The sequence below is a fragment of the Felis catus genome, chromosome A1 (assembly GCF_018350175.1).
Source record: "Felis catus isolate Fca126 chromosome A1, F.catus_Fca126_mat1.0, whole genome shotgun sequence".
Lineage (NCBI taxonomy): Eukaryota > Metazoa > Chordata > Mammalia > Carnivora > Felidae > Felis > Felis catus.
The window spans coordinates 12,290,069-12,307,042 of NC_058368.1; the positions used below are offsets into that span (position 1 = coordinate 12,290,069).

The 16,974-nt window shown below is 39.9% G+C and overlaps 1 protein-coding gene across 3 annotated transcripts in view; it reads right to left on the bottom strand.

Annotated features, from left to right (window-relative positions):
- The window catches only part of STARD13 (StAR related lipid transfer domain containing 13), a 185,077-nt gene that overhangs the window by 52,357 nt on the left and 115,746 nt on the right, over nucleotides 1-16,974 (bottom strand). For all 3 annotated transcript variants that reach the window (XM_003980318.5, XM_003980317.5, XM_045051825.1), the window contains exons 2-3: nucleotides 9,590-9,661; nucleotides 5,931-6,012 (exon numbers count right to left, since the gene is read on the bottom strand). In XM_003980318.5, coding sequence (XP_003980367.2) covers nucleotides 5,931-6,012; nucleotides 9,590-9,661 — 154 coding nt within the window. The remainder of the gene's footprint in view (nucleotides 1-5,930; nucleotides 6,013-9,589; nucleotides 9,662-16,974) is intronic.

Below are 16,974 nucleotides of genomic sequence, written 5' to 3' on the forward strand. Positions count from 1 at the left end.
GACACAGCAAACCTGTATAGCGTTCGAGACCGAAACCTGGGAGCTCCACATCTATGTGTTCTGGGCCACGCACGGGTCCTCCTTGCCATCAATACTCTCAGTACGATATGTTTTCCCAACCGATCAAAAAGTGAACTCTGTTCAACAACTCACCAAGTGTCATTAGGACCCAGGATTAACTGTCTGTCTACACAGGTGAGACACGTCCAGAAAACCAACGGTGAGTAAAAATTCTTGTCGTGGGTAACATTTGCAGGAGACTTTCAGCCCTCCTGTCTTCATTTGTTTACCTGGCAGAAACCTGGCAGAAACCTCTGGCTGCGGTTTCCTTTGTGATCCTGCATTAGCTCCGAGCTTCAAATATGCATGACAAATGCAAAGCTTAAAAATAAAATAGGAGACCAACTCTCACGCTGTGTCTATAGTGCACCAGTGAGAAAACGAATAAAATCCCGACCCCTTACTGCTCTCCAGGCATCAATCGTTACATTCCATGTGAGTGGGCGAGTGTCTAATTAACCACTCATCGATCTCAAAGTTTTATAAGTGCTGTCGCTCCCCTCAGGCTGGAGTTCTTCCTTCTGCCTGCGTTCCGCTATTTGCTACCTTGGCAATCGGTGCCCTGGTGGAACTTGTAATGAAGGGAACAAACTCCACACGGGTCCCCTTTAGCCAAGCCACCGCCGTCTGCCTCCTTACTGTGCCTGCTTCCTTTGATCCACCTTGCTGGGACTATTCCTTTGGCCTCCATTCCACCCACCACTCCTACGCCCCAAGAACCTCAGCTCACACACTTGCAGCCAAACGCTTTTGTTACTTCATAATATTTTTGGAGACATAGTTATCCTAAGACTGATTCCAATTATAACAACCTCCTGCCACTCTCGCCATTTTTACACAAGCTGGGCCCCTGTGAAGAACACCGTGCTGTCTGGCATTGCTGCACTCGCACGTATTTATGCAGCAACACCTTTTGGGGTATGTCTGCGCAGGTCCTGCCGTGGGCTGCAGCGGAGAGGGCTCACGGGCTCTACAAGAGAAGGCTTCCTGATTTTTCTGGCTGACACTAATAGCACTATTCAGAACTGTTTATCTCTAAATGATTTCACATTCATTGTACTAGGTCATCTCTATAATATGTCTGAAAGGCATTTAAAAAAATTTTATTAATTAATTAATTAATTTATTTATTTATTTTTAAACGTTATTTATTTTGAGAGAGAGACACAGAAAGCAAGCAGAGGAGGGGGCAGAGAGAGAGGGAGACAGAGAATGCCAAGCAGGCTCTGTGCTGTCAGTGCGGACAGAGCCCGACGTGGGGTCTGAACTCACAAACTGTGAGATCATAACCTGCACAGAAACCAAGAGTCAGATGCTTAACCAACTGAGCCACACAGGTGCCCCATGAGAGGCATTTTTTTTTTAAGAGTCGACTTTGATGGAAAAATCCAAAACTTAGTCAAGGCATCTCAGATCACAAGCAGCAGTGAATAGATAAGGATTTACCACCCAACTGTATGAGATGCAAAGATTGGCCCACTTAGCCATGTCAGCAGTAAACACAGCTGAACAATCAGAGATAGTCTTTGCCCCTGCAATCCTGTCTTGAAAATATGTACTATAATTTTTATTCTTGGTTTACAATGTAATCCTTTATTTATATTTCAAAATAAAATTTTAGATATCTATGATGAAGCTACTAGGAAGTAATGAGTGAGTTTAGAAGGACTATAGAATCCAAGGACAATATATAACAAAAATTTACATGATGTTAATTGAGCAATTGGAAATTGAAATTATAAAAAAAAGCTGTGCTATTTGCAATAGCACCACAAAACATGAAATTCTTTTTTTTTAAATTTTTTTAAATGTTTATTTTTGAGACAGAGAGAGACAGCATGAACGGGGGAGGGTCAGAGAGAGAGGGAGACACAGAATCAGAAGCAGGCTCCAGACTCTGAGCTGTCAGCACAGAGTCCGACATGGGTCTTGAACTCACAGACCGTGAGATCATGACCTGAGCCAAAGTCAGACGCTTAACCAACTGAGCCACCCAGGTGCCCCACAAAACATGAAATTCTTAAGTACTTTTGAGGATGTGTAGTATCCATATGTTGAAAATCACAAGTCAGGGTTGAAAAAAAATCAAAGGAGACCTAAATAAATAAATACATTGTATTTATAAATCAGAAGATTCAGTACTGTTAAGATGTCAATTCTCCCCAAACTGATCTATAGAGTCAACATAATCCAAATCAATATTCCAGAGGGTTTTTAAAATAGATATCACCAAGATGTTTTTAAAATTTATATGAAAAGGCAGAGGAACTAGAATAACCAAAACAATCCTGGCAAAGAAGAACCAAGTTGGAGGACGTATATTATTGGATTCCAAGATATACATAAAGCTAAGTAATCCTGTGTCATATTGATGAAGGATTAGACATACAGATAAATGGAACAGAATAGTCTAGAAATATATTTACACACACATGGCCAATTGATTAACATTACAAGTGCAAAGGCGATTTAATGTGGAAAGTATAATTTTCTAATATGGTGTCGAACCAATGGGACATTGATGTGCAAAAAAAGAATCTTGATCCATACTTTGTACCTAATAAAAAATTAACTTTAAATGGACCATTGAATTCGATGAAAACATAACACTAGAATCTCCAGAAGAAAACAAAGGAGAAAATAGTTGCGACCTTATGTTAGGGAAAGATTTCTTAGATATGACTAAAAATATGGAAAAAAATGATAAGCTGGATTTAAGCAAAATTTAAAACTTCTGTGAAAGACACTGTTAAAAGATCAAAAAGACAAGCTACAGACTGGTAGAAAATATTCCAAAACCCATATCTGACAAAGGATTTATACCTACAACATATAAGGAATTCTTAAAAGTCAAAAATAAAAAAAACAAACAACCAAATTTTAAAATGGGCAAAAGACTTGAACAGACACTTTACCAAGGAAGATACAGGTATGGTAAACAAGCACATGAAAAGACATTCAACATCATTACTCATTAAGGAAATGCAAATTAAAATTCTAATGAGTTAATAACTGTAGACACCTATTAGAATGGCTACAAACAAAACAAACAATACATGCCATGGGGATGAAAGACATAGCATAGGGAATATAATCAATGGTACTGTAATAGTGTTATATGGTGACAGTTAGTAGCTACACTTGTGATGAGCATGGCGTAATGTATGGACTTGTTGAATCACCATGCAGTACATCTGAAACTAATGCAACGTTGTGTGTCAACTATACCTCAATAACAAACAAAACAAAAAGTGACAGCACCAAGTGGTGGCAAAGATGTGGAGCTACTGGAATTCTGATACATTGTTGGTGAAAATACAAAGTGATATGATCACTTTTGAAAAGCCTGGTGATTTCTTAAGAAGTTAAGATACAGTTATCAAATTGACCCTGCAATCCCATTCCTAGGATTTTACTTAAAAGAAATGAACACTTATGTTCACACAAAACCCTGAATATGAATGTTTATAGTTGCTTTATGACCACCAAAACTGATGACAACTCAAACATCCTTCAGCTGGTGAATGGACAATGTAGAACGCCATACGATGTAATACTACCCAGTAATGGTACTGATTGATACACCAACAACGTGGATGAATCTTAAATGTAGTACACCAAGTAAAAGAAGTCAGGCTCAAAAGGCTACATATTGTTTGATTTCATTTATATGGTATTCTGGAAAAGGCAAAACAACAGGTACAAAAACAAGGTCAGTGGTTGCCAGGGGTTTGGGGGTAGGGTTAGAGGCTGATGATAAAGGGGAACCAGGGAATTTTGGGGGGTGATGGAGCTGTTCTTTATCTTGGTTGTGGTGGCAGTTACATGTCTACAGGCATTTGTCAATTCTCAAAAACTGTTCACTCAAAATAGTGAATTTTAGTTTGTACGTATATATGACACTTTGACTTAAAGAAAGCATATGGGGAAAAATGATAATGCAATATAACATAATTAAGATACAAAAATTACTTTTTTTTTTTTTTAATTTTTTTTTCAATGTTTATTTATTTTTGGGACAGAGAGAGACACAGCATGAACGGGGGAGGGGCAGAGAGAGAGGGAGACACAGAATCGGGAACAGGTTCCAGGCTCTGGGCCATCAGCCCAGAGCCTGACGCGGGGCTCAAACTCACGGACCGCGAGATCGTGACCTGGCTGAAGTCGGATGCTTAACCGACTGCGCCACCCAGGCGCCCCACTTATTTTTTTTTTTTAATGCCAGCTAGTAAAAGTCCCCTTGGTTAACACTGAGAGGGAAAACTCAGAAGGAAGTGCTATTGGAATAGTTCTGGTTTGAGTGAAATCTCCTGAGAAGGGAAACGCTCTTGCTTGGGGTGTACCTCAGACATCCTGAAGAGAAAACACTTCTTTTCCAATTCATGATCTTTAAAAAGTTGCAATCAAACCATCCATTCCTCTCATAAACGCTCACAAAGGGCATTTTGTGCTATTTATTTTGTGCCATTATTTGTTTTCTAGTCCAAATAGCCTGTTCCTCTAATTTGTGATTTCAAGAGTTCTTTGCTCTTTTACACACTTAAGCAAACCCACAGTACTATTTTCCTTAAACATTCAGAGATCAGTTCTTAATGCAAATCTATTTTTTTCTTCATATAGGAACCACAGAGCAGATACAAAAATATGTATGTCTGAAGACTCAGAAAGTCTAAGGTTATTTACACACTGTCCTAACATACCTTGGTCTCTCTTATCTCTTTTTTTATCTTTAGCTATTTTTGACAGCAAAGGAGACAGAGAATGAGTGGGGCAGGGGGTGGGGGCACAGAGACAGGGAGACGCAGAATCTGAAGCAGGCTCCAGGCTCAGAGCCCGATGCGCGCCTCCAACTCACAGACCGAAGTCGGATGCTTAACCGACTGAGCCACCCAGTCGCCCCGGTCTCTCTTATCTTGAAAAAAGTTTTGCTCATCGTTGCTTTCTGATTAAAGTACCATCCTTCTATGTCTATGCAGAATGTGCTAGAATGAACACTGGATTGAAAACTGTAAGTACCGCGTTTTAAGGTCAATTCAACTCCTAACTAGCTGTGTGGCCATGGAAAAATGACTCACCTCCTGTAACTACTATTTATCTCCATCCCTGACCTCTCTCCAGGGCCTTCGTTAAGAAATTTCAAATTCCTACAGACACATACTGTCTCTCATGCAGCATTTAATTGTTCGTGGATACTGGTTACATTGGCATCATTTCCTATCACTCAAATTACGATTGTTACTTATCTGTTCATGTATTCATGCTTTATTTCTTCAACTAGACTTCTCCAACCAGATTATAAATCCTTTGAGGAGAGGGAATTCCTCATTTACATCTTTATTTTTATCTAGCATCTATCACATAGCAAAGACTAAATATTTCAGGTTGCTGATATAATCACTTGAGCTTATATCTTCTAGTTTGCTCATATAATCACTTGACTTTGCAAAAAATACAGCCAAGTTTGACATACTCATGGAGTTTTTCGGGACCTACTCTGTCCACTCATGCTGTGGCCTCCCCTGCTAACCAATCCATCCCTGACCCCAATCACCACAGTCTATGGGGTCATCTTAGTTTTTTCATGGCACTGAACAGTCTCTGAGTTAACATCTCCCTGTTATTCTCTTTTTCTCTCACTGACTCTCTTTTTCTTTTTCTCAATGTATTTTCTGAGGCCTGTGACTAGGATTGAAGCTTCATGAAACCAGGGACCAATCATGCTCACTGTGGTAGAACCTGGACCCATGCCTGGCATATAGTAGGCACTCAATAAATACTTACGATGGAGTCATTGAACTTGCCCCTCACTACAGTGATACCTATTGGAGACTGCACAATTGAAACTAACAAAAGTATTTCACCTAATTTACCTGTAAAGAGGTTCTACAAGGTCCTTTTCAAGAAACTCATGATCATTCTTGACAGCCACAATGTTGATGGGAAATTGGGAATCTGAAAAAAGAGAAAGAGAGAAACAAGGGAGATTATGAGTCTTGTTTTTATCTGAATGGGCACCAATATCTTTCGACCACCATGTTTCTGTACACATGACTGGTCCTGGCAGTTGCTTTCCCATCATTGGGTGTGTTGGGATGTTTAAGATAGTAGGCAGTTTTAGTTTTATCAACTAAGTGCTTTGAAGGATATAAAAGGAGTCCTTTGATAGGAGTGAATATTAAGTGCCTGCATTTTTGTGGTTCATCATAATCACAGACATTAGCCTATCTATATGAAGAGTTTTTATACTTCCACACTTAACATCACTGACTTTTATGTTGATCAGTTCATGTAACACTTAATTTGGGAGTTTTTTTTTTCTTTAGAAAAGAAATTTCCAAAAATACCCGAAACTCAGTGGCCACAAAAGTGTTCTTTTGTAGCAAAATCTTGAGCCACTTTAGAGTATCAGCAAAATACTCAAACAACTGATTCTATCCGAAGAGATAAATTCCAGTATCATGATTTTTCTCCCACAGACTGACTATTCATGCCAACTTTGGAGGTCAAGGGCCACGCTCAAGAGGCAGTGTTAATGTTAGGTACCTTATTCACAGAGGTGAAAATCTGAGGATCATTCTAATAGAGGCCATGGTCAGAGATAACAGACAATGTCAAATCATCACCACTATCCTGCCATTCTTTCTCTTCCTCATTTTATACTTTGCACTGCCTCCACCTTGCCAGTCATAATAAATCTAAAGGTATCTAAATCTTAATGTGAGTTGGAAATAGAAACAATCTCTTCTGGTGATAAAAGTAATGGGAGTGAATTCCAGATGGTGCTGGAATGAAGACTGTCTTGTTCTGCTCGAGAGGGAGTGTGTGTAGTAATGAGAAACACAGACACCACAGCCCAGTTGCCTTGGCTTTGAGTCCCGGCACTGCTAATCTCTAGATGTAGAACTGGGTACAACTTACCTAACCTCTTCTGGGCTTGTGTTTCCCCATCTGTAAAACGGGGATGATGATAATTATAATACTTAACCTATAGTGCTGAGAATATTAAATAAGTGGTTATAGGTAAAGTGCTCTCAGCAGGACCTGGCACACAGTATGTTCCACATAAGTATTTGCTCTTTCTTATTATATTTATTCAATGCACATGGCTTAAATACAATTTGACAGGCACCTTTTACTTATGGCACATTCTTTTTCTCTAGAAAGGAAATTTCCAAAAATAACCAAAGCTCAATGGCCTCAAATGTTTTCTTTTGTAGCAAAATCGTGAGTCACTTTAGAGTACCAGCAAGATATTCAACTAATTGATTCTATCTAAAGAGAAGAAATTTAATTTACTTCTTAGCCATTTGTAGACACTTCATATTTAAATTGCAAGGTATTTTGGGGCACCTGGGTGGCTCAGTAGGTTAAACGTCCGACTTCAGCTCAGGTCATGATCTCATGGTTCGTGGGTTCGAGCCCCACATCGGGCTCTGTGCTGACAGCTCGGAGCCTGGAGCCTGCTTTGGATTCTGTGTCCCCCTCTCTCTCTGCCCCACCCCTGCTTGTGCTCTGTGTCTCTCTGTCTTTCAAAAATGAATACACATTAAAAAAATAACAAAAATAAGTAAATTGCAAGGTATTTTGAGTTCAAAATACATATGTTATATGTATTTGAGAACAATATTCACAATACATATGTTATATGTATTTGAGAACAAAGAGAGTTCACATTATAGGAGAAAACACACTGCATTAAGACTTAAGAGACTACGATTTTAATTCTGATTCCTCCGCCTTTTAATGTTGAAAAAGTCATTTAACCTCTGGGCCTCTCTCTCATCATCAGTAAATTGGAGGGGGTGGGAGGGTGGGAGTAGCGTTCTTTAGACCAAAATTATAAAACCCTCCTTTATAAAAACTTGAGTCAGAGACTCTAGACTTCAAAGCACATTTTGAGATATGCTCTCCTTCATCCACTGAATTTAAGTTACAGAAGTAGAATAAGGGTTTTATATGTGTGTGTGTGTATGTGTGTGTGTGTATGTATGTATATATGTATATGTGTATATATATGTTATATGTATATGCATATGTGTATATATATATATATATATATATATATATATACACACACACACACACACATATATATATATACACACACACATATAAAACTGAGCTTCCAGGTGAGTGAATGAGAGTCACCAGTGACTATGGGTTAATTTTGTTGCTTCTTTCTATCCTGCATAGATTTTACGCCATCAGGAAGAGAACTCAATGCTGTTTAATGTTCTAGATATCCTTTGTTTAGCCCTACAGATCCACTCTCCACTTTTTTATACCCTGCCTTGTGTGCCGAGGGTCACCAGTGAGGATGGCATTCGAGGGGACCCATTTTCCTTGGTTTCCTTTTGTGTTTGGGCAACAGGGAGCCCTGGCTGGAGATGGAGGGGAGCAGGAGTGCAAGGTCAGGGCATTTACCCTCCTGGTTATCACTCACCACCAGCTGTGTCCTTTGCTCTAGGGATCCTCTCTTGTCCTGGTTTCTGGCACCCACTCCCTCTGCCCATCCCTTTGGGCCTACGGCAGTGGCAGCTCTGTGGCTATGAACTCTGGGCACCTGTATGGTTCCTCCTGGTTTCTCATATCCTGCCCACACTTTTGTAATAAACATTTTTAGAAATAAGTCCTCCTCAGACCATCTTGAGTGCTCCATCTGTTTACCATTAGGATCCTAACTCACTATTCTGGACAATCCAAGAAGTAGTTCATAGCCTTGGTTATAGTTTCAGGGATGAGTAAGATACAGGTGATTAAGTTTATTAAGTGCCAAATAAAACATCAGTGAAAGAAGTATGATGCTGGCAATAAACATCTCACTTCAAATCCCCCCAAATAACTTCTTCTCCATATTGTGTCTTAATTTTTTTTTTTTTCATTTAAACAGAATGGAAGGAAGGTCTCAAGACAACTAGTTTTGTGATTTTCAGAAAACTTACCAACAACTCATTTATTGCACTTTCAAGAAATCAGAGAGTAGTACAGAAAAAAAAAAAAAAAAAAACAAGGAAAAAGGACAGAAGTGCAAGAGAGCTGTTACTAATGAAAGCACCACAAAGGAAATACGTAGAATAATACGACAACACCGCATGGTGACAATGGTGACTACACGGAGTGCGGCGAGCACTGTGTGATGTACAGAACTGTCGAGTCACTGTGGTGTATACCCAACGCCAATGTAATGCTGTATGTCAATTATACCTCAATCAGAATAGGAACAAAGAAAGCTGCTGAAGGTAGAATGCTGGAAGGAAAAGGCAGAGTCGGGGTTGACCGTGAAGAGAGAAGAAGCAGAAGGTAAAGAAGTGAGAAGCGGTGTAGAGCGGAATGTCAGGTAGGCCTGGGCAGCAACACTCGTGTCTAAATTGGCATAGGTCTACACCCTGGGATTGCAAAGGCTGAGGGAAAGAGACAGCAAAGGAAAATGGCTGAGAAAAGCTTTGGAAGTGCAAAACACACCGCAGGATATGCGAGGCTCAGTTTGAATTAATTCTCTTTATAAAGAGTGAAGGGAAGGCCAACCTACCCTCATACAACTGAGCGTATTGTGGGAACCCAGCAGCACGGAGCCAGTCGCATGCTTCCTTCGCCTCGATTTCTGAAAAATACAAGAAAGGGAAATGCGTTGAGTCCAGCAGCCACACGCTAGCACTCTACCTTCTTAATCAAGGAGAGACTGGTGAGCACTGTACTCGTTACAAAGCAAAATTGTTCTCAGGCAAGTCTGTCTCAGTAGACCTACCAGAAATGGGTGTAAAATGAGCAGGTATCACAAAGGTACTTATGTGCCTATTAAGATTATCTTCAATGTAGATCCACAAGTATTTGGATAATAACAAAACCACAGATTACAGAACACAAAGGCTGAGTTTCAGGCAGGGAAAAACGTCTTATTTATATACCAGGGAGCCAAGGGACTACAGAGAAGGAAGAAACACTTCCTTATGATCCTTTTTTTAAATGAATTTTTTTTTAAACTTTTAAAGTTTAAAGATAAGGCTAAGTATACTCATTCAACCTTCCTTTATTCTTTCACTCTTGGGCTAATGAAAGAAAGAATACAGCTGGATGGTCCATGAAAATGTATTTTCTCATGAAGAAAGGTATTACAAAAATCCAGTGTATTGCTATTTCTTTAATTTTTCTGATGGCTTTAATTCCCAATGCCTTCCAACAAGATGTTCATTCATCACACACATCCGAATGATTTCAAGCTGCAGAGTGGAGCATGGAAAAGCAAAGCTGGTTTTCCAGAACCGAGGCAAGTTTGATGGGGCTGCTAGAATCTCTGAGGGCTGAATCCAAAAGGCTGATATGTCCTTTGGGTGACCATTCAGTGTGGACACCCCAACCACGCACGGGACCACCTGCTTGGAGAAGCTGTGGGGTGAGGTGGGAAGAGTCTACAGTATGTGAACCAGGTCACTTTTTGACCTTGTGAATCCTGGATCAATTCCCAACCACAGCTCTGTTAGACAAATACGAATGCGAGGGAAAAGAAGTTCATCTGTCAAAAGTCCAGTTTCTCCAAACAAAATTAAACAGCCTGTTTTAACAGGTTTCTACCCAGCCCTCTTCCTCTGCTGTTGGGATGGAGCCCGGTCAGGTCATTGTATTTCCATTTACTCTGATGTTCACTTCTCCCCATAGCAAAAGCCGAGAGTACGGGGTGTTCTTGGGACAACGGCACAAAAATGAGCTACACTAACATCAGCTGTGGGCTCGAGCCTCTAGACCTAACATTGAGAGCACAGCATCTATGCACTGAATTCGGGGAAAAAATGTCTGTGCAGCATAATGTTTATTGTGACAGAGCTATATATATGATAGATGTTAGGCAAACACATCAAAGGCCAGATTTTGCACAGACCCCATATGAAAGAGCAAACACTTTCATTCCCATCCCATGGATCTGGTTGGACATAGACTGAGATTTCACATTAAATTCAGGGCATTTCAGAGGCATCCCCCAATCCACTGCCATTCTAGTGACTGACAATTTCTAAATCTTGGGTTTTTTGTTCAGCATGAGGATTTTTTACATAATTGCTGCCAGCACAGACCTATGTACTTGTTCCTGCCACGCAGGCATCATTCAGAAATACTCGGGGCACCAAGCTGGAAATAAAAGCCTTGGAAAGCATTTTGCTCAGGAGGGATGTCTCTGAGATCCACAAGTACAGTTCAAAATGGACACTCAGCTGAACTGTACTGTAGGCTAACATGGGTTTTCTTTGGGAAGATACAAAGGGCAATTACTATAGGGCTTAACAGGCTTATGAGTGCTCCTTTGAGGGTCCTTATGTGAAGGCTTCTGCTTTGAAAATCACACAAGTATTTCAGAGGAAGTAGAAAATGCACATTCTGGATGTAACGTGGAAAATGTGGTCAGTTATTACTGAGTCATAGATAGACTGTTGCCTTCTAAATTTTCAAACTTCAGAGTTTCTTTCTCTTTCAGTATAATGCAATGATTAATAAGGAGGAAATATCTAATTCCCGGATACTGTCTAAACTTAATTATGAGCCAGCAGTCTTAAAGAGGAGCATAGAATTCTGAATTTTCTGTTGAAACTACATGAATAGTCTGCCTTTTTTCTATTACTTTCACTACTCTCAAAATGCAGTGTTAAGCAGGAGAACCCCAGAGAGACAGACCATGAAGACCAAATGGAGGGGACCTAGAAGGCAGGGGTTCTACAACACAGAAAACTCAAAGTGAGTTTTGGGTGGGAAGTGAGCTTATAAAAAAGTGGACCCTCCACCGGACCCTGAAGTAGTTAGGACAATGAGAGGCGGGCAGCAGGGGTCCTTATAGGAAAATTCCCTTTGGAACTGAAGACTCTCGTGGGACAGTGGAACGAGCTTCAGGCTAGCCTAGGAGATTTTATTTAAAAGGTTCTCTAACTTCAGTTTATTTTTTCACAAGAGCAACAAAGATAATGAACTGAGATTCTATGAATATGTCAACATGAATAATCACATCTTAACCAGAATCCAGCTAAATCAGACCCTTAAATAAACTGATTTTTAAACTGGGGAGGCATTTAGCCTTTAAGTCTCAGAGTCAAATCCAACAAAGATGGCAGTTAGTTCATCATAACCGAGAAGAAGCCACATCCCAGCCATGGTGGATGCTCCTTGCCATCACTCCTGCACACCCAACTTGCTTCTACTTCTGAAATGTCTCTCCAATATCCCTTCTGCTCTAGCTGTAGGCCCAGCACCTTGATATCTCAAACTCTAAGGGCAAACAAACTCTTGTTTACACCCTAGTGACAAAGCAAAGACACAAAATAATCAGACATACTTAACCACTGTCAAATTTGACGTTGCCCATCAAGTTGAGCTGGGGGAAAAAAAGCCCTTACAATTTCTACTGAGTCCCCACAGCCCCTACTAACACCCATCAGCCAGATGCTAATGCTAAGGGCATATTACCCTTGCAGTGGCCAAAAATCTTGGAAAATTCAAAAGGAACCATCATTGCCAGGGTCATCATGTCACCAAGACCTACCTCATGAGATTTAAATGACATTTGAGGAGAGTGTGAAAATCTCTAACTGTGCTCCTGCTAGCCAGCATAATATTATGTGAAAGCTTTAAGGGCCATTCAAATCATGTGCTTACAGTTTTATTTGTTCTCTATTTGCAACCCATACCTGTCCCTGTGGCAGTTCCAGGGAAACAAAGCAAAGCATCAAGTTGCTGCAAGTTTGTAGAAAGCTGAAGTGTGGGGTAGATAGAACAGAATGACCTTGGACAGACTGGCCTACTGATCTCTACTGCAGTTACCACATTACATTACCTGAGAAAATTCAATCTGTTTGACTCCACAGCATGATAGGATTTCATCAGAATTTCTGCAATTATTATATGTAAAACTCATTTCTCTTTAACTCTATAGTGGGTACCTATTTTTGCCTGCTCAGTATCCCCGCCCCCCCCTTCTTCAGATAATAGAACCTCTTAAGTCTCCTGTTAGGAGATTCTTCTACTTAGTTTAGGTGGGGCAGACAGTCCTGGTCACCCCAACCACACTCCTTGGTCCTATCACCACCACCCAAACGGGCATGACCTACTCCTTAAGAACACCCCCACTCCCTTTAGTTCAAGGAGACCAAGGAGCTTCAGGATTTTAAGTCAACAGTTGTTTGGGGGCTGAAATCAACTGGTTGAAAAGGGAGATATCCAGTTTAACAACTGATAGCTTGATCTGTGCAAAGACCAAGCACATCTTTTCACTCAGTAAATCCAGAAAATTCTTTGGTGCTGGGCATACTCTCCTGCCACCTGTCTGTGATTCTACTTGAGGGAAAGTCACTCACTCTGTCTTAGCTTCCTTTCCTACGTGCTTAGAACATGATGTGGCCTCTGTTGAGAGCAGATGCAGTAGAGGGAGGCTTTCTCCCTGGGTGCCTAGGAAGCTGCCAATCAACGGGCATGAGAACAAAGTGGAAACTAACCACGGCCTGTAACACTGGTTTTAAAAGATATTATATTATTTCTTAGTTTCACAGCTCAGTGTTGAAAACTTATAAAAAACACAAAAAGGCACAATGAAAGAAAAAGGTCAACTCTTGTCCCATTACTAACACATAATTTAGTGTATGTTATTTATCAAAATGGTAATCGTTGTAGTATCTTTGGTTGACTACCTATTTTCACATAGTAATACACTGTGAATATTTTTCCACATAATGATATTGTTGGCAAAAATGGGAAATTTACTCTGTTTTGAGAATGATCCTTATTTTTTTAAAATACTTGATTCTTGAATACTGCCAATTGTTAATCACTGCTGGGAGGTTATAAAATCAAGGTAGCCAAGAGAAAACAGTTCAGTAAGACTTCACCAATACAGACTGGTTGTGGAGAAGGCTGGAAGTCTATGTGAGTTAAGAGATTTACAAGCTGTTTCTTTAAAGAAACACCATGCAGTGATGTTTGGATAGTCAGGTAGATAAGGTTCTGGAGGGCTCTGGTCAAGTAAGGGGTTATTTTGAGCACAGCAAATTTGCTGCCCAGGCTGGCAGGCCTCCTCTCATGTTACAATCTCATTGAATTTTTAAACTGGTGTTTCTAGAGTGCTTGGGAACAGTGTGTTCTCCTAGCTAAACGTTTTAAGTACATTTTTTGGTTTACGTTATTCTCGGCACAGCAAATGCTTTTTCCATAGCTAACCCAAAGGAATACTATTCTCTCTAAATGACCAAAAATTCAAATGAAGGCCAAATTAAATTTTATTATTATCAGAAAGCTAGCTGGCTAGAAGGAACCTGGTCTACCGTGAAAGGTTTATGAAATCAATATATACAGGCATATGTGTTTATGTTGTTCTTACAAATCTCCTGGAATTGCAGTGGTCACACTGGCTCCAATTTAAGTAGGTCTTCTTTCTTAAATGTTCATTAAAATACTCAAGAGAAGTGGGGGGGGAGGGGGGAGGCATCATGGGTCTCCATGTGATTTAGAAAAGTAGGTGCTTTGTTTTTCCGTTTAAATTGGCTAACATGGTGGGCACCCTGTTTCTGGAAGATTATGAGTGACTCAACCACCACAAGATGTCTGCAGTGGATGCAATTAACACTATAAAAGTCTATCAAAGGTATTAACATTTCAACACACTCATGGTTGTTGGCTTAGATTAATTTATATGGCTGAGTTAGCTTCATCATTAGTGTACTACTTAAGACAAATGACTCTTTGGTCTTCACTTGGAATTTCTCAAGCGAAGTCCTTACTTACTGAAGGTTATTTATTTGGCCATACACTACACTAGTTTTGTTAAAATCAATGCCAGAGTGTCCATCCCGTCTATATATAGATATGAATGATGCAATAATTAAAATTACATAGATCCATACATGACCACCCCAATCCTTCTCCCAAGAGTGCTTTATAACCTTAATCACAGGTACAGGATTAAATATCAAGTTATGTAATCAAGACTGATTTAGGTTTCACATCATGGTGACAGGATACTTCTTTTTGCACTCTTTGAATTATATAATAAGTTTATTGCGATGTGTAAAAGGCCTGAGTAAGTCTTAAATGTTTACCAATTATAATTTTTCTAATATGCATATCATTTTTTTCCCTTATATTCTAAATAAGTTATTTAGGATAAATTTAAGATTATTAATCACTGAATATTCAAATCAGTGAACTAACTTGGAAACACCCATTTTATTTTCCATTCAGTGCCTTTTTTTTAAGGCAACTATTTCCTTAATGTGTAGCAACGTATCTTTTTGTCAGCTGATACAGAACAACAGAAGAAAAAATCTGGAAGATGCATATATTCCTATGACACCAAGTTATACACAGATAAGGTGGAGATTCATGGTTGTGTTTATGTGTACATTTTACCTGAAGCAAGAATGACACACGTGTTGGGACACACTATTCCACTGCCAGTTCTTACACTAGCCTTATTCCTCAGGCCTTGAAAGACCTTCTGCAAGCTGGATTCATAGCAAATCTAGTCACTTAAAAGTAATTTCTATTAGAGTAAAAGAGGATCAAGCAAATTCAACACCTGAATGGTAGGTCTATTCCTAGTCACTCAAGAGTTGTTTTTAACCAGTCTTTTTCCTGGTTTTTAACCTGCCTTGTTGGGGGCAATCCTACACTGTATATGTAATTTAGTCTTAATTTATTACTAATGTATTTAATTTTTAAATTTATAATGAAAGCACACACACACACACACACACACACACATTTTCTTAAACACTTACGATGATTCCCTGCTCTTTCCAGTTGCTGCAAACTTGCAGTTCTCCTCCAACTCGGAAGCATTTACTTCCCATCCCATTGCTGTACAGCTCTGGCCACGTGACCCACTTTAGCCAATGAAATGTGAGCAGAAGCAATGTATGCTAGTTTCCAGCAAAACGCTTCAAAAGCTGTCATCTAGTTCTTTCAGTTTTCCTACTCTTTTCCCTTTCTCACGAGGCTAGTAGGTCTCAGACATGTTATTCCTTGAACCTGGGACCTGGAATGGTGACACAGGGAACAAAGCCACAGCAGACTAGCTGCTGACACGTAATGCGAGCAAGAAATAAACTTCCGTTGTTTTATGCCACTACAACATGGGGGACAACTTGCTACAGAGGCCAATCTCGCTTAAACTAATTTAACGCAGGGCTAGATACCCATTCTAGAGAGAAAGCCTATGGACCTTTATTTCAACTTGAAGCTGTTGCTGGATATCTGTTATTAGTGTGCTCTAGAAGTGAACACAATCAGTATCAGGAATCATTTCTGCTTGGAATTCTGCTTTCCTGCCTACAGTGCATGGCCTCTGTGAGTTAAAAAAATGAAAAGAATCCTTTCACGATCCTTAGTTACATGCAGCTACATGTGTCGAGTGTGTGAGTGCACCCATATTCACAGACACACACACTTTTTCTCTCACATACGCACACCACAGAAAATCAAAAGTTCAGGTGCAACTGAACAAGGAAAGTCTTCAGGAATATAAATACTATTCCTTATGCTCATATTCCTAAGAGCACACAGACACACACAAAAACCAGAAAGAAAAAGAAAATTTACAATCCCACCCCAATCAATCTCAAAGAAAAAGAAAGCAGAAAGTATACGCTCTGCCAGCCAAAAAGCTCCTAACCAGATTGTTTTGACTCAAGTTTTCCATGAGGCAGAGTAGCTCCTCATTCTCTCCTTTCATTTTGTACAGATTGTTCCCATCAGGCGCTTGTGGTATTTCTCAAGGAGGCTGCATGCAGACACAAGCATATGAACATCCCCAGCTTTTTTGAACTTGTGGAGCCACTGCCTACCACTAAATCCCAAGAGATTCTTCATGGTGGAGTCAGTTAAGCAACTGAAATGCAAGGAAGGGGAACAGAAAATTAGAAAGAAGGTCATAATTTTCAGGCTTTG